Source organism: Pogona vitticeps, chromosome 2 (assembly GCF_051106095.1).
Source record: "Pogona vitticeps strain Pit_001003342236 chromosome 2, PviZW2.1, whole genome shotgun sequence".
Lineage (NCBI taxonomy): Eukaryota > Metazoa > Chordata > Lepidosauria > Squamata > Agamidae > Pogona > Pogona vitticeps.
In genome coordinates, this window is record NC_135784.1 from 133,952,910 (window position 1) to 133,971,018 (window position 18,109).

The following is an 18,109-nucleotide window of genomic DNA, read 5'->3' on the forward strand; positions in this document are numbered from 1 at the left end:
AAGTAGTCACAAAACAGCATTTGCCTTTTTTGCAGCCACATCACACAGTTGGCTCATATTCAGCTTCTGATCAACAACAATTCCAAGATCCTTTTTGCTTATAGTATTACTGATCCAATATTTTCCATCTTGTAACTGTGTGTTGTCGCTTTTCTACAGGTGTAGAACTTTGCGGTTACCGCTATAAAATTTCATTTTATTGTTTCAGTCCGGTACTCAAGCCTATCAAGACGTTTCTGAATTTTGTTTCTGTCTTCCAGGGTATTAGCTGTTCCGCCCAGTTTCATGTCATCTGCAGATTTAATAAGCATTCCCTGCACTCCCTCATCCATGTCATTAATAAAAATGAAGAGCACCAAGCCCAGGACTGAGCCTTGTGGTACACCACTTGTCACCTCCTTCCAATTTGAGAAGGAGGCTTTGATAAGCAATCTCTAGAGTATAATTCTGTAACCAACTCTGTGTCCATCTGACAGTTGCTTTGTCCAGCCCACATCTAGTTAATTTGCTATTAGAACATCATGGGGTGCTCTGTCAAAGGCTTTGCTGAAGTTGAGATGTATTACATATACAGTATTCGCATCATTTACCAGGGAGGTTACCTGATAAAAAATTAGATAGGTAGGATTAGTCTGGCAGGATTTGTTCTTGACAAAACCATGTTGGCTTCTAGTTACTATTGCATTGTCTTCAAGGTCCTTACAGAGTGACTACTTCAGAATTTTCTCTGAGGTTCATGTGAGGTTGACTGGTCTGCACTTCCCTGGTTCCTCCTTTTTTGCCCTTTTTGAAGATAAGGACAACATGAACCCTTCTCCAACCATCAGTCACTTCACATCAACCTCTATGAGTTCAGTAATATAAAAGACAGTGGTTCTGAGAGTTCTTCAGCCAGTTTGTTCAACACTCTTGGATTCAGTTCATCCAGGACTAGATATCTGAGCTCGTTCAAAGTAATAAGATGCTACTTTTTTTATCAATCTCAAGCTGCAACCCTGTCCCCTCTATTTGTACTTCACATTTGCCTGGAGGATCATAGACCAGTGGTTCCCAGAATTTTTCAACTCACAGCTCCCTTCACTTACTGGCCACTGGCTGTGGCTCCCCAATATAATACTTTGGGTTGGGGGGGCAGAAGGGAAGCCAGAAAGTCTTTTGGAAACTACTAGCCTATTCCTCCAGTCTGCTCCCTAGGGCTGATACCCATTTACAGTTCCGCGTATCCTTTGTTGGTCAGCCTTATTTGCATGAACTTTCTTTTAAAAGAAAGAGAGGGGGGGGGAAAGAGAGATTTCAGAAATCTAGACATTTTCTGGATTCTTCATTTTTTGTGCTATCTTAAGAATGCAATTCTTTAAAAAAAAAACCTCCAGTTTCCGGAGGTAGATGACCCAATATTGCTGCACAATATCATACCCACATTGCTAGAAGGAAAAAGGATGCCAGCTATGACGGTTGTCCCACTTCACCCCGTCACTCACAGTCTAGTTGAAAAAAAGAACAAACCAATCCACCCCCAGAACGTAACAAACAGTAAGGAAAATACCAATCTGAATGAGATATTTTAAGGAGTGGTTTTACCAGTTCCACAGAGCTGATGAGTTTCCATGATTGAACAGGGAGTTCAAATTCAGGCCTTCTGACTTCTGCTCGAGGGACGTGGTTGCGCTGTGGGCTAAACCACAGAAGCCTGTGCTGCAGGGTCAGAAGACCAAGCAGTCGTAAGATCGAATCCATGCGACGGAGTGAGCGCCAGTCGCTTGTCCCAGCTCCCGCCAACCTAGCGGTTCGAAAGCATGCAAATGCGAGTAGATAAATAGGGACCACCTTGGTGGAAAGGTAACAGCGTTCCGTGTCTAAGTCGCACTGGCCATGTGACCACAGAAGATTGTCTTCGGACAAAACGCTGGCTCTATGGCTTGGAAACGGGGATGAGCACCGCCCCCTAGAGTTGAACACGACTGGACAAAAATTGTCAAGGGGAACCTTTACCTTTACAACTTCTGCTCTGTCCATTACACCACACTAGGTATCCCATCCCATTCTTCTAGGTAAAACATAAATGTTCCCCTTGACATTTAGTCCAGAGGGCAGTGCTCATCCCCGTTTCCAAGCCATAGAGACAGCACTTGTCCGAAGACAATTTCCGTGGTCACGTGGCCAGTGTGACCAGACACGGAACACTGTTACCTTCCCACTGAGGTGCTACCTATTTATCTACTCGCATTTTTACACACTTTCGAATTGCTAGGTTGGCAGGAGCTGGGAAAAATGGCGGGAGCTCACTCCGTTGCGTGGATTCAAACTGATCTTTCGACCTTGCAGCCCAGAGGCTTTTGCGGTTTAACCTGTAGCGCCTCTCATTCTTCTACTTGTTCCCAAACAAATTTGTGATGCAACACTCAATTGTATGTTGCACTGTACTATCCACATGTTTCTAAGGTAGTGTGATAGGGAAACACTGAGCTATCCAGCAGACCTATAATCTTAGACCAACATATTTGGAGAGCTCATCACTCCCTGTCAAGGTGGGCAAAGTGTTGGCACCACATTTCCCTGCATTTGTCATTATTGTTTATGCAACTGAGGCTGATGGGGGTTGCAGTCCAATAATGCTCTTTTATGCATCTCAGGAATCTTTGCATTCACTGAAAAAGGTCTTCTGCAGTTCTATATATTGTATTAATGTTATGCTTTAATCCATTTTATTCAGCGGCATCACCTTCCCACCAAGGTGGTCCCTATTGATCTACTCGCATCTGCATGCTTTCGAACCGCTAGGTTGGTGGGAGCTGGGACAAGCTACGGGCGCTCACTCCATTAGGTGGATTCGATCTTACGACGGCTTGGTCTTCTGACCCTGCAGCACAGGCTTCTGCGGTTTAGCCCACAGCGCCACCACGTCCCTAGGAAGAGTTGTAGATTGCAGTATTAAGAACTTTGCAACGTAAAAGACAGAGGACAAAATAATACCGGATCATTCAGAAGAAACTAGACATTAGCTTGTAATTCGAAGTATAAATATATAAGGAAGCACGACTAAAGCCATGGTAAGACTATAATACAGTATAGACAACCAGTCTTTGCCTCCCTACACTTACTCTTAGGCATATTATTTTACTTTCCTATTTGTAAAGTGAGCCCCTTCCACCCCGCGCTTTTAAATAGCCAGGCTGCAAGGAAACAGTGATCTTCCAAATCTTATTTGAACGGCAATTTTTAGAGCAAATGGCATTCAACAGCCTTCTGCGTCTTTGAAGAGACAGCCCAAGACCTCAGGCACCTTCCCTCTACCTCAACAGAATTCGACAACTTCTCGCTCGCAGCCTCCTCCCACTTTCAACGTTCTAACTCCGCCCACTTCGTTTGAAGTGGCGATTGATCCATTCTAGACGGCCGAGCGCTTTTAGCCGTTGGTTAGTCCTCCAAGTGGAGCCGCCATCTTTGTTGCGGGAAGATACGACTTCATGGTCTTTAGGAAGAGCTGAAAGAAGCCCCCCCTTCCCCACGGAGTGACACCAGGACTTCTAAAAAAAGGCAGTCGACCGTATTCCCCTCGTGTGTTCGTGAAAGAAAGAGAAGGGGAAAAGCGGTAAGTGGCGGACCGTCCTCCCCGTTGCCCTCACTCAATATGTCTGCGGGAAACAGGCGAGGGCCGCAGTCTTTCTAAGAGCTCAGAGGGTACACAGTATTCGCTTGCAAAAAAATGGCCACCGAGAGCGCAAGGTGGCGCTCTAGCGTGGCGTCTCTATGCCCTGCGAGCATGCCGGTGGAGTTGAGCGGCGCTGAAAGGCGGGCGGGGAGGGGAGGGGGGTTCACTGGAAAGTGAGGCAGGCCCGGAAGGGGTCCCAGCAAGGAAAACCTCGGGCCGTTGCGGCGCGACAGGCGTGACAGCCGGACCGGTGTGGCCGCCCCGGTTGCCTTCAGCCCGGCGCCTGGGATTGGCCGGCCTCTTTCGGGGGTGGGGTGGGGAAGGGGCGAGCAGGGGGCGGTGGGGGTGGCTGCCCTTCTGCCGTTGGCCTCAGCTCACTTTCAGTTTCCTCTTCGGCTTCTCCTTCGCCGGGCTTCTCAACCCCTCTGGTTTCGTTTCTCTCTGCCTCAACTCTCACGAACCCCTTCTTCGCCCGTCCCCATTTTCTCACCTCCCTCAGGTTTCAGCCTCTCCTCCCCACCCCCCAAAAGTCCGCTCCCGTCCCTTCTCCTCGTCCTCTTTTTCTCAGCGTCCCTCCAGACCGGCATTTTCTGTTAGCTTAGTCATCTTTTCCCCTTCATAGGCATCTAAGGCTCCGGTCTGCCCCCCCCCCTCCGGGTTTAAACCCAACTCTTTCGCCTGCTCCCCCCTCCCCCTCCCCCTCCCGCCCAATCTAGTCATTTTAGTACCTTTAACAAGAGGGGGCAAGGGAGGGCCTTCCTCTCATTTCTCTTCTTCGTTGGAGCCCCAGGGTTTGGCGCTTCTGCCTACTCACCTCCCCCTCACACACACACCCCCGTTTCCCCTTCTTTTCTAGGGGGAAGCCCTCATAGTTCCTCTTCCATCCGCATTATTCCAGGGGGGGTGTTTCTTCCCTTCTTCGTCCAGAAACAGCCCACCCCTGCCTGCCTCCTACTCAGCTGACGTTGATGCTGATTCTTTGCACCCAGGAACCTAGTAAACCCCCCCGCTTCCCCCCCCCCTCTGGCACTATCCCTTTTGCCTGGAGAAACCCTCTCTCTCATTCTGAGCCCTCCTCCCTTGTTTTACCTTGTATGTGAATAAGTTTAATTGCGTTGTGCTTTTGCTTCTGGCTGCTCACTTTCGCCCTGGAGTCTTCTTAGGAACGACCTCCGCCCTCTGATTTTAGTTTTGCAGCAATTCACTGCAGGCTTTTAGGTTTTCTCTTTCCCCTTCTACTCCTTTTGCTTTTGATGCTCAGCTTTCTAACAAAGCTTATTGGCTGCTTGCTCTTTAGACTTTTTGATCTTTTCAGAGAAACGGATAGTGTATCTCCTCGTCCACTGGTGGTTTTTGAAAGGGACATGTAAAGAACTATTTTCAAGTTCACATTTAGTACTTCGAACTCTGTTCCTGTGGTGATTAAAACGGGTTTGGGGGAAAATATTCCTGGTAAACTCTTTTGCCTCTCTCTGTACGGGTGGTAATAGCGTTTGGAGAGGCTGAAGAGGAGGATGCCAAGGAAACTACTGTTGCCTTATAAATCTGTGTTTTCTCACTCTCGAGTTCCAAGGGGTTTGCATGATTCCTTGGCAATGAACGCAGCCCGAAGTGGCTACCGGGTCTTCTCGGCAAACTCTACAGCAGCCTGCACGGAGCTGGCGAAAAGAATCACAGAGTGAGTCTCACATTTTTGAACTATCATGTTTCTCTGCCTTCTTGAGATTGCCATTAGGTTGATGCTTTACTGTAACCAACTAAAGAACTGAAAAATAGGTCATATTTGCTAAGATAAGCTGGGGAGGTTATTTGCTGGAGGCTTCCAAAAATTAATTAACCTTGATTTAAGTCACTGTAGTTTGCTTCACATATGCATAGCCCACCTATCAAAGGGTGGCCATAGTGCTGCAGCACTAGTTCTGGTGATTCAGATGTTAAAAATCTAATTTAAGTTGCATTTTTTTGCTACCTGTATATTTTAAATTTAATATTACTGGGCCTTATGTGAAATTGGTGCTGTATTTGTCACTATCATTTCTTAAATTTATTGTTGCCACTGAGAACCCTTTTATAAAAATATACATTCTCACCTGCTCTATGATGTCCTGTGTTTGGGGTTGTTTTTAAAGTACTCCTTCCCTGTGTGTAGGCTGGAAAACTTGAAACTGGAAGAAAAACCTTCTGATAAGCTGGTAGCATTTTGCTGAACTTGGTACTGTACCTCACTAAAGTCTGATCACATCAGTCTTGCTTCTCCATTGTTTGGGGGATGATCTTGTCTGTAATGCTGATCTGAGAGTGCTTCTGGACAGAGGATTCCATTTGCTACTAGTCGAAAGACTTAGCATCCTTACTTTATTTACTGTATTTCCCCTCCTTAATAAATTTATTCTTGAAAAAGGGGTGGGAAAACATAGGAGGAGGATTACAAATATAATAGTATGTTATTTTCTGGTTTGAAACAAGGTGATTCAGTGTTTGAGGCAGAGTAATTGCTCAATAAAATCCTTGTAAAATACCATCAAATTAATTTTACATAATTTTAAAAAAAGTTGAGGAAGAAAAACAGCTGTACTTTAATCAGAGGTGGAATGAGTCGGAGCCTGAGGGAATGCATAACTGGTTCTTCCTGAGCTGCTTTCTTAGTCTAACTTGCTTTGACAGTTTTCACATGGGAATAGAAGCTTTATGTGTAGGGATTTGAAGTCATAAAATAACCAAAGGAGAAAGGGTTAAACAGACCACCAACAGCATGCTCACTGGAAGAACAGATCCTGAAACTGAGGCTCCAATACTTTGGCCATCTCATGAGAAGACTTCCTGGAAAAGACCCTGATGTTGGGAAAGTGTGAAGGCAAGAGGAGAAGGGGACGACAGCTGACAGAGGACGAGATGGTTGGATAGTGTCATCGAAGCTACCAACATGAATTTGACCCAACTCCGGGAGGCAGTGGAAGACAGGAGGGCCTGGCGTGCTCTGTTCCATGGGGTCACGAAGAGTAGGACATGACTTAATGACTAAACAACAACAAAGAATTTCTTAGTCTTTTCCACCTGCTTCTTATTGTCAAAGATTAAAACCCTCCACATACCTGCCAGGGCACAATTACAATCTATTTGTATGTCAGTATTTAGTCTGGCCCAGCAGGAGTTAGCTAGGGGTTCAGTTCCCTACTGTGCATCCCAGAATAGTGAACCTGTCTTGGCCTTTCTCTGCCTAGAAAACCCTGAAAGGCCAAGTCAGAATTGGCTTGACAGCACCTAGAAAAAAATATATAAAGACGTAATGCACATGTGCTAGCAACAGTTATTTGTTTCTCAGAGATACTGTGACAAAATTATTATAGTTATCATGGTAGATATCCTTACTGTGTTTCCCCAAAAATAAAAAAGGGTCTTATATTAATTTTTGCTCCAAAAAACACATTAGGGCTTATTTTCAGGGCATGTTTTATTTTACAGTCATGTCATCTTTTGGTTGCTGCACAATGGCGGAGGACAGGGTTTCATTTAACTGGGGCTTATTTTTGGGGTAGAGCTTATATTAACGAGCATACTGAAAAATCATAGGTAACGGTAAAGGTTTCCCTTGACATTTAGTCCAGTCATGTCCGATTCTAGGGCGCGGTGCTCATCCCCATTTCCAAGCCATAAAGCTAGCGTTTGTACGAAGACAGTTTCCATGGTCACGTGACCAGTGTGACTAGACACAGAACACCGTTGCCTTCCCACCAAGGTGGTTCCTATTTATCTACTCACATTTTTACATACTTTCGAACTGCTAGGTTGGCAGGAGCTGGGACAAGCGATGGGAGCTCACTGCGTGCTGTTGATTCGATCTTACGACTGCTTGTCTTCTAACCTTGCAGCACAGAAGCTTCTGTGGTTTCACCCACAGTGCCACCACATCCCTTCCTGAAAATCATACTAGGCCTTATTTTCAAGTTAAGTCTTATTTTCAGGGAAACGGTAGAAAGAAATAAAGGTGTATGTTTTTTAAGCATGTTAGTTTGTTTTAATTTGTATGTTATCATAATAACGATTTTTGTAGGTTTGGAGCTGAAAGATTTAAAATGCTTTCCAAGGCATGCAGCTTGAACTTCATCCAACTATGATCTTCAGATCTATTTTCATGGACTAATAAAAATATTTCTTGTAGTGACCTTTCTAAAATTGAGAACAAGGGCTGAATACTGCACTTTCAAGATGTGTATGTGAGATCATGTCCAGACTGGGGAAGTTGGAGCGATCTGGTTCATGTTTAAAATGTTCTTGCCTTTAGTGCAATCTATTTTATGCCTCACTTGAACAATCCTTCCATTCATACTGATTGAATTTTCTTCTCCTGTGAGAAGGACCCAGATAGCTCTCTGAATCACTCCAATTTGTCCTCCTATCCATTCCCACCCCCTTCTCCACCTTTTCCTGTGGCTATCATTTAGTGGTTATGGCGACTTTCCATTTTTTTCTTAAACTAATGGTCAAAGCACAACAACACTACATCTACTTGCATGGTACTGTACACATAATACCACCAATGTTTCTTATTTATCTAGAATAGTATTGCGTGTTGGAGAATAAATATAAAAATAAAAATTGTAGAATAGATAAAACTAGGAAAAGAGCTCTCCTTTGGCCCTTTCAATGCCAGTCAACCAAATATGTCACAGGGGATGTAAGGGGAGCAGGAGATCATGAACAGAATGGAACAAACAAGCAGCCTTGGCACTACAATGCTTTACGGCATTCATATCCCTGCACTGTACTAATTGGACATTCTCCTTTTCTGTTTTTTTTTTTTTTCTGAAGTGACATAGCACTGAATTGATTTCACAGTTTATCTCAGTGAAATGTACTAGCTTTGTCCATTTCATTTAGTTCCGCTAAAAAGTTTCAGATCAAGTCAAGACAGTGGGAGAAGGGAGCAGAGGGGGAGAAACCAACAACAAGTTAGTAAAGATAGGTTAACAGCGCAGCAGATATCTGACAGAGTGCTAAACTTGACAGTCATGTTAAAAAATTTTGCAAAATTGTTCAGAGGAGGTACAATAGCCACTCATTTGTGGTGGATTATTCTACTGTAATGGCACATTGTGCTCCACTAGCGATGTTAATGTCACTGTAGGACAGAGCCCCAGCTCCCCCACTGGGCTGAGCTAGGGGATTGTACAAGCTAGAAGAAGAAAGTACAAAATAAACAGTCAAAAATAAGCAGTTGCTTGAGGGTTGAACAAAAGGACACAAATGCCACCATATAGAAATGTGGGCTTTAACCCAACTTTAACTACTCAATATTAAGCTGAGTGTTTGCCAGAAAAATGAAGATTTTGACTGTGCCAACTCCAGCATTTTGCAGTGTATACACACTTTTGTTCAGTTTCGTGTATGGCAGTTTGATGGTATTGAATGAGGAAATAGTAGTGTTGACCAATATTTTCAAGCCACAACTAGAGGAACAAATTTTAAAATTCATAAATGAGATGACATTCTCTGAAAATTCTTTTATAAAAACTACAGTAAATAGAAATATTTAGTCTGAATAAATAAATACAGTGGTGCCTCGCTTAACGAGCGCACCGTTTAACGAAGAATCCGTATAGCGATCCCTTTTTGGGGATCGCTATACGGATCAGCCCCAATCGGCGCACTCGCTTTGCGACGATTGGGGCGTCCAGCGGCCATTTTGGAGCCGCCGAACAGCTGATCGGCGGCTCCAAAATGGCCGCAGCATGACCCGAAATGGCCCCTATCAGTGTTTTCGCGCCCTCCCCTTGCTTACGGAGGTCGCGAAAACGCTGTGGGGGGGGCATTTCGGGCCATCCGCGGCCATTTTGGAGCCGCCGATCAGCTGATCGGCGGCTCCAAAATGGCCGCCGGAGCGAAAACATCACTGGAGGGGTAAGTTTCCATGCTTATTGGAACGCATTAAACTAAGTTTAATGCGTTCCAGTAGGCTTTCCTTACCTGCACAGCGATGTTTTCGTATAGCGAAGGTTAATCCGGAACGGATTAACCTTCGCTATACGGGGCACCACTGTATTTACAAAAATGTCTGAAGAAAAATATTGAAAATAGCAACAAAAAGATAGGAGGCTGTAGGAACACTGCCGGTCCCCAATGTAGCAACTTCTACTGAGAGCAGTGGGAGAGGGAAAAGCCTATGACTCTTACTATGAATATTTTCCCCCTCAACAAAATCTGTCAACCAGCTACCTTGTTCAGGACTGAGACTGTGAAAGAGCAGCAGATAGCAGTACAGGTTGTGTCACTCTGTGCCAAGGAGGTGGTGGAGAAGCTTCTGGTTCAAGGTAGGACAGATAGGAGTAAACCTCAGAAATGTTCCAGTGTCTTTGTGCAATCCAGCCAGGGCAAAGGGATTAAAAATGTGGTGAAGATGTTACTTTTCTCCTATAGACACAATGTGCTGGAGAAAGATAAAGACAGTACAGTGGTGCCTTGCTTAACAATTACCTAATTAAACTACGAATCCGCTTTACGATGAGGTTTTTGCGATCGCAATAGCAATCGCAAAACAATGTTTAGATAGGGAAATTTTGCTTCACGATGATCGGTTCCCTGCTTCAGAAACTGATATTTCGCTAGACGATGATTCTAAAACAGCTGATCGGCAGCTCTAAAATGGCCGCCCACTGTGCAAAATGGCTCCCCGCTGTGCTTTAGGACAGATTCCTCGCTTTACAGGCACCAAAAATGGCCGCTCCTATGGAGGATCTTTGCTGGACGCTGAGGTATTTAGCCCATTGGAACGCATGGAACCGGTTTTCAATGCATTTCAATGGGCTTTTTTGTTTCGCTTGATGAGGATTTTGCCTAACAGCAATTTCAACTGAACAAATTATCCTCATCAAGCGAGGCACCACTGTATCAGTGTTCAGATTGACCAGTATAACTGTCAGCTTGGGCAGCAGCAGCAGTACTGCTGCTTTTGGGGTTGGGAAAGAGGTTTATGGAGAACATTAGACATTGCATTCTATATCCATTCCACGCAGCACCATCATATTCAAGGAAGGGTTTGTCCTCCAGCCCCCATTCCCAGCAGATCTCGTCTATGCAAAGTAGCATTGTGATTGGTGGAAACTCCCCTTCAAGCAGATACACATCTGGCATGGGGGAGGAGGAGACTGAGGGGACTTAGGTGTGCACTGTTTCAGAAAAAGGCAACACTGAAATTACTCCACCCTTCCTTCCAGCTATACTTGTCCCACCGGTTGCTGGAATTGGTAGTGATGACAAGTTTACAATCTCTGTTGGGAACGTGCAGTCAAAAACTGGAGCTCCTCAAGAAGAATATAAGCTACCAGCTTATGCTGATGATCTGGTACTGCTGCTTGAAAACCCAGAGGAATTGATTAAAGAGCTAATTTCTACAATTGAAGAATTTGCCACAGTGTCAGGCCTTAGTGAATTACAAAAAAAAACCAAATTCTTGATGAAAAATGTGACACAAGAAGAAGCAAAAAATTTGAATTAGAAAGTGGCTTTGAGCATACGTTGAGAATCAAATATTTGGGAGTATATCTCTTAAAAACCCAAGTAATTTGATGAAAGATAATTATGTATTCTCAAAGGCTTTCGCGGCTGGGGTCTGATGGTTGTTGTCGGTTTTTCAGGCTGTTGGCTGTGTTCTGGAAGTTTTTCTTCCTAACGTTTCGCCAGTCTCTGTGGCCGGCATCTTCAGAGGACACAGTTACAGCTGTCTGTGTTCTGGTATAGTGTGTGGGATAGTTGAGTATTTGTAGCTGTGGGATCAGCTTTTTGTCCTTTTCAGGGATCACCATAATCACCCAATCTGAAGTTAGAATCAAGGTTTAAGAAAGATAAAATAATGGGTTTTTAACGAGAGGAAGGTACAGGTGGATGACTTATGGATTTATACCAGTGATAAAATTATACAAAAAATGTATACCTTTTTGTTAGAGTACAATTTAGAAGACAAAAGGGTGAAAGCAGTGATGATTAAATGGGAACACAGTTTTGGTTATAATATAGATATAGATGATTGGACATGAATGTGGAATGACAACTACAAATGGATTAAGCCACTGAATTTGAGAGAAAATGTCTTAAAGTTGTTTTGCAGATGGCATTTCACACCTGTGAAATTGGCAAAAATGGCACCGGGGGGGCTAGCAACTGTTGCTGGAAGTGTGTTAAACAACCTGGGACCTTTTTTCATATGTGGTGGACATGTGATAAACTTAAAAAAAATTGGACACTGATAAAAGATATCACACAAGAAATTATACAACAGAAAATACCAGAAATGTTTCTACTGACTATAATGCCAGAAATTGTTGACAAAAAATTAAATACATGCTGACACGCATATTTACAGCTGCAAGGTTGATCTGGGCTCAAAAATGGAAAAATCAGAATCCTAAGCCTAAGGAACTGATTAAAAAACTATAGGACATTGTAGAAATAGATAGCCTTTCAGAAGTGTTACATGAGAATCTGATATGTTAAAGAAAGCTAGAAAATGTTCTATGATTGGGCCCAGAAACAAGTATGAGCAGAGAATATAGCATTTGTTATGGATATTAACAGTCATAGAGGCAAAATTATACTGTACAGTGGTGCCTCACATAACGTTTGCTTCGTTTAACGTTTTTTTCGCTTAACGTTTATTTTTTCAGAGTCAGATTGTGCTTCGTATAACGTTTTTCCCTATGGGCGATTTTCGCATAGCGTTTTTGGGACCATGCTTCGCTTAACGTTTTTTGTTTTAGGTCCCCTGCTTCACTTAACGATGTTTTTTTTTCAATTAAAAAAGTGTCTTAGAAGGGTCAAAAACGGTTCTAAATGCTTGGATTCATTAGAGGACCCCTTAAGACATGTGCAAACCTGATTTGGCTTTGATCTGACTTTTCGTTATTTTTTTGTGAATTTTTGTTTTTTGGCCCATAGGAACCAATGGACCTGTCAAAATCTGACAGCTCCATGCTTTCCTATGGGGGAGAAAACAATTTACAAAAAATTAACGAAAGTTCAGATCAAAGCCAAATCAGGTTTGCACACAACTTAGGGGGTCCTCTAACGAACCCAAGAATTTAGAACAGTTGCTGAGTCTTCATTAATTTTTTGTGAATTTTTTCTTCCCCCATAGGAAATAATGGAGCTGTCAGATTTTGACAGCTGTCAAAAGTTGGGGGAAAAAAATTCACCATTAATTAACGAAAAGTCAGATCAAAGCCAAATTAACTTTTGCATCCGTTTTAGAGGGTGCAGAAGCTAATCCAAGCATTTAAAACCATTTTTGACCCTTTTATGACACACTTAATTTTGCAAAAATTGACTTCGCAAAGCCATTGAAACGTATTGAGTCAGCTACAATACATTCCAATGGAGGATACATTGTATCGTTTAACGATGTTTCCTATGGGTTTTTTCGCTTAAGGACGGCAATCCGTGCCTATTGGAACGGATTAACCGGTTTCCAATGCATCTCTATGGGAAATGGTGTTTCGCATAAAGTTTTTTTCGCATAAGGTTTTTTTTTTGGAACCAATTAAAAACGTTATGCGAGGCACCACTGTATTACTGTAACTACTATGTTAATAATAAATAATTTAAAAAGAAACTGAAGCTCCCAAGAAGTCAATAGTCTGGAAGCATTTTCAACAGTGTACAACAGACGCTTGCATGACTGAACGCATGCACTGCAAGAAGGTGCTCATGTACAGGGAGGATTTGGGTCACCTTCTTGCCAATGGTAGCATGCTGAGCCCCCTAAAGACTCAGCCCAGGGCATAGCTGCTGTCAGATGAAGTAGGTGCTGTTGGGGGGGGGGCAAGTGGCTTCCTTCTTGTGAAGGGTGAGAGTCATCTGAGGGCAGAGATTGAGCCACCAGCTCAGGGAAGCAGGCAGGTAGAGGGGCAAATAGCAAGCGGGAGGAGGCAGCAAATGCCAGACCTCCATCTCAAGAATAAATTTCAAGCTACCCTGGAGGAATGTGGAGGGGTGCAGGAAAAAAGCCTTCTACAAAAATAAAAATGTCAGGATTAATCACTGCCTAGGGCAGTGGTTTCCATAAATTTCCATAATGGGCATCCTATTACCAATTGCCAACCAAAATAAGCCCTTAGCTACAGGGTGGTGCCAGCTTTATATTGGGGTGTCAGGCAACTGGTACACTAGCAGTTAGCCAGGGCAGAGGTGGTACATTTTACAAGTGACATCTGGAGCAACCAGTGTGCAAAAAAAGTGCCTCCCTGATAGGACAGAGAGGATTGCTGTCTTGTCCACTAACTAGTGTTCCCAGTGAGAGAGCGTTCTCTCCGGCAGGGGAAACTGTCAGTCCATCCCACTCATGCCTTGAACCTGGATCGGTAGAAAAACTTATTTTCCATATGGTCAACCTACTATTTGTGGGCTTCCCTGAAGCCCCCTTTAAGTAACAGAGAATGTCACACTCTGCTCACAGGACTAAATATGCCACAATTCAGTCTGCTGCCCACTCCTTCTGCCTCTTTCATTCTTCCAATTGCTACTCCAAGATTGTGCTCACCCACTCAACTGTGCGGTCCCCCATGCTGCTGGCACAGTTCCCACCCAGCACATACTCCTTGCTGCTCCAGTTTGCCTGCCAGTGCTAACCAGGGTATTTGCCCATCCACTCCCAGAGCGACCTGCCTCTTATTTTCCCGGTGCTGCCGGTATTTTCTTGCTGGCATTCCCACTGTACAAGGTTCAGTCAGTATGTCCCTTTTTACAGTAATCTCCTAATACCTAGGCACTGCTGGCTGTTGGGCTGTACTCTTTTGGTTTGGCACAGTTCCTGGGAAGTTGTCAGAAGACACAAGGACATCCTGTAAAAAGACTCCCTGTTTGTATTTTTAAAGGGGAAAATAATGACTATTCATATTCATATTGACTGTAACATATTTCCAGATATCTAGAAATTCTGAATTTTTAAAATTATGAATTCAGATTCCAAATCTAATTTTTTGTGGTATTTATATATTTATATATTTATTGTGCTTATATGCCGCCCATTTAGACATAGTCTACTCTGGGCGGCTCACAAACACGTAATAAAAACAATTGGTATAAAGTAATGGTTTCCTACATAACACAAAACAGAATAGATAAAGAAAGAGAGAGAGTTACGTAAAGTCTGGAGAGCAGGCCTGTCTATATAACCAGGTCTTGAGTTGGTTTTTGAAAATGCCCAACGAGGGGGCCAGACAAATCTGGGGGGGGGGGAGTGTGTTCCAAAGCCTGGGAGCCACTGCCCAGAAGGCCCAGTGTCTTGTTTTTTCTTTCCGGGCCTCCCTTGGTGTTAGGCTCCTCAGTCGCCCCTCCTGGCTAGATCGGGTGGTACCAGTAGATCTAGGTGGGAGGAGGCGTTCTGCTAAGTATTGAGGTCCTAAACTGTTTAGGGCTTTGTATGTGATCGTTAGAACTTTGAAATCAACGCGGAATTGAATGGGCAGCCAATGCAATGTGGCCAAAATAAGAGTAATATGTTGGTGTTTCCTTAAGAACTGGTAGTGCAGTTCTTAAATTATTATTATTTACTAGTGGAGTAGTAAAGTTACCACATTGGGTTAGTGAAAAGAATTAAAGAGTTTTACCTATATGTAAGCATGAGGCACATGAATGTTATGTTTATATATGGCCCAGATCTGGGTGTTATATATGTGGCTGGCTGTGGAAACAATGCATGCCCGTATTCTGTGCTTAGCATTTGATACGCATAATGAACATTGTATCTGAGTGTATTTGGAAAGTGCTGCTGGAGACCCTGTTGGATGCCTTAGCTTTTGTCCTCTGGTGTCTGTCATAATTCTCTTTCATCCCATGTCTTATTTAATCTTTATATTGAACTGCTGGGAGAGGTTGTCAGGAGTTTGAGAGTTTGATGCCGCCGGTACACGGATGATGTCCAACTCTGTCTCTTCCCACATAACTCCAAGAAACGTGTCCCTGTTGGGAACCAATGTCTGGTGCCGACAATGGATTTGATGAGGGCCAATTTACACCAGACAAAACAGAGCTGCCCGTAGTCTATTAGGATCAGGGAATAGAGACTCAGCCCATTATCTGTTTGTTTGTTTAAGATATTTGTATGCTGCCTTTTTCCTATTTATGTATTTAAAATATTTATATATCACTTTTTTCCTTAAAAAGTTCCAGTATTAAAAAAATATATTAAAAGCTAAAACAACAAATTATTACAATGTTTAAAAAAGAATTAAAGAAATATTAAATGTACTGGATAAAATGAGTAGTAAGCACACGTTAAAAAGAAAAGTCCCATTTAAAAAACTCTTAGACAGCTAGTCACTAACAAAAAACTGGGATGTTGACTCTTCAGACTCTTGTTATCTTGATTCATTCATTTAATATGGTTTAGTGGTAAGTTAAGAATTGCAGCTCTCTAGAACAAATTTCACTCTTCTTGTTGCCCTTCCCTGAACCAGAGTCCTGCTTTGCTCAACCTCAACTCTGGTTTGGCCCTGCATGGCTCAAGTGTCCTAGAAAAGGTCACCGTTTGAAACTTGTGGTACAACCATTGTATCAGCTTTCTAAAGCACTCTTTGTTAATGCCCTTGTAAGCTCTTTTTATTACTGTTGTACATGGGGACTATGCTCTCTCAAATGAAACAGATCCAATTTCAAATAAAATTATCTCAGTTGGGTTGGTTAAACTGAAGATTTAATCACATTTTTAATAGACAAGGACTACATTCTATAGCATTGCAAATCTCCTTATTGTGTTTTCTTTTCTATTGTAATGCATTCACTGCTTCTTGCAAGCTGCTTCTGTAGGCATACATGGACACTTTTTGCATATATCCTGAAAAATACTCCTGTGAGGTATTTTTGGTAATTAAAAACTTCCCCCTCCCGTTCTATGGTTTCTCTAGATTCCTGATTTTAAAAAAACGGGATTGCTTTGGAGCTTCAGGAGATAAGTCAGAAATCTTTAATCTTGGAAAGATCACCACTACTGGTGACACCATCACATTTTGCACAGCATACGTTGTGGCAACAGGATTCCAGCTTCTGTCTCTTTCAGCAGCTCTGAAGGATCCGTTAAACCTCTTTAGCAGATTTAGGAACACCTGAATTGGGGCAAGGGAATGGGAAGCAGTTCTAGCAGCAATTGCATTCTGTTGATGCATTGACAACATGGGATTGTGTTGTATTTCTGCTCAACATAGTGCTGAGTACATCATTTACTTAGGAACATTTTGATAAATTCTTGAATTTCTCCCAAGTTGTTGGACTTCACAGACGTTTTGAGTCTGTGTTCCTCTACATACATATATCTTGTTGACAGTCATACTCTCTCAGCATAGTTTTGGAAAGAATATCGATTGCTAAATATTGGAATGCATTTAGAATTATTGTTTGTTTTCACTTGTTGGGAAACTCTTTGTACAAATCTTAAAATAACTTCTGCAGCTTATTTAGTTCTGGTGAATTTGAACATGCGATCATATATTTCTAGGGTTTGTGTGTTGTTTTTTGGTCAAAATAGTGTTGAGTGCTTTGTCAACAATATAGTGTCAAAGATGGGATTTTTTAATACTAGGTGTTTCAAATTCAAAACTAAGCATCCATAACTTATGTGGCGCTCATACAGATTAAAACCTCAAGGTATCTTAAAGCAGTGTTTTAAAATGGATAGTGAAATAGCTCTTGTGTCCTAGTTTCTAAATTTTCCAGTGCCCAAAAGACTGCTCCTGCGGCTCATTCAAAAACCTACATACTCGTGACATAAAAGCACTAAAGAGAAGAAATGGAACCCATAGGGCAAAAGAATACATGCTCTGATTGCAAGAATCTTTTAAACTGATTAAATTGAGGTTTATTATGTAGCTTTGAGATCAAAGAAAGAGTTGTTAAACTGCCTGTTAAGTAGCAGCTTTGAATTGGATTTGAGAGTGTGTATAAGTGAATTGCATGAGCAGTTAAAATGTCTGATTTTAGTGGCTAGTTTTTCTTTCAATATCTGAATATAGTAAGTTGATATTGGAAAACTTCAGGTAACTTCCATCAAATTAAATGGAATAGAGAGGCGAAATTGAATGATTAGATCTGTCTGAGTAGGCAGGGAGACTTTTGTTCTAAAGATCTCAACAGGTAGTTATTTCTGTCATTTAAAAAAAGCACTGATGTCATTTGAGTCAGCGTGTTTTCATGATACATCAGCTAAGAGTTAAGGGTTTTTCACATGGATATACTGTATAACTTTCATTTTAGACTGCTTGTGACATGATCCAGTGTGAGCTATTTCACGGTAACGGCACACTGTACAGGGAAAAATTGCCCCAGGCCAATCACAGTCCATACACAAGCTGAACTGTTTTGGTCCAGCGGTAGGGCTACTACTTTTGGGGGCTGGAATGGAATGGTTTTCTAATGGATGGAAAGATTGCTTAAAGGGAAATTGTTCCCTGCAAAGTGACTCTTTCCATTGTGATC

General features: G+C 42.6%; 1 protein-coding gene across 3 annotated transcripts in view; it reads left to right on the forward strand.

Annotated features, from left to right (window-relative positions):
* Positions 1 to 3,364: 3,364 nt before the first annotated feature.
* The window catches only part of PRPSAP1 (phosphoribosyl pyrophosphate synthetase associated protein 1), a 43,881-nt gene continuing 29,136 nt past the window's right edge, over positions 3,365 to 18,109 (forward strand). Inside the window, exons 1-2 of one of the 3 annotated variants that reach the window (XM_072990494.2) lie at positions 3,365 to 3,592; positions 5,219 to 5,330. In XM_072990494.2, coding sequence (XP_072846595.1) covers positions 5,248 to 5,330 — 83 coding nt within the window. In that variant the 5' untranslated portion in view covers positions 3,365 to 3,592; positions 5,219 to 5,247. Of the gene's footprint in view, positions 3,593 to 3,834; positions 3,962 to 3,996; positions 5,331 to 18,109 lie in introns of those variants that run through there. The other 2 variants (XM_072990495.2, XM_072990493.2) reach the window with 2 other exon arrangements.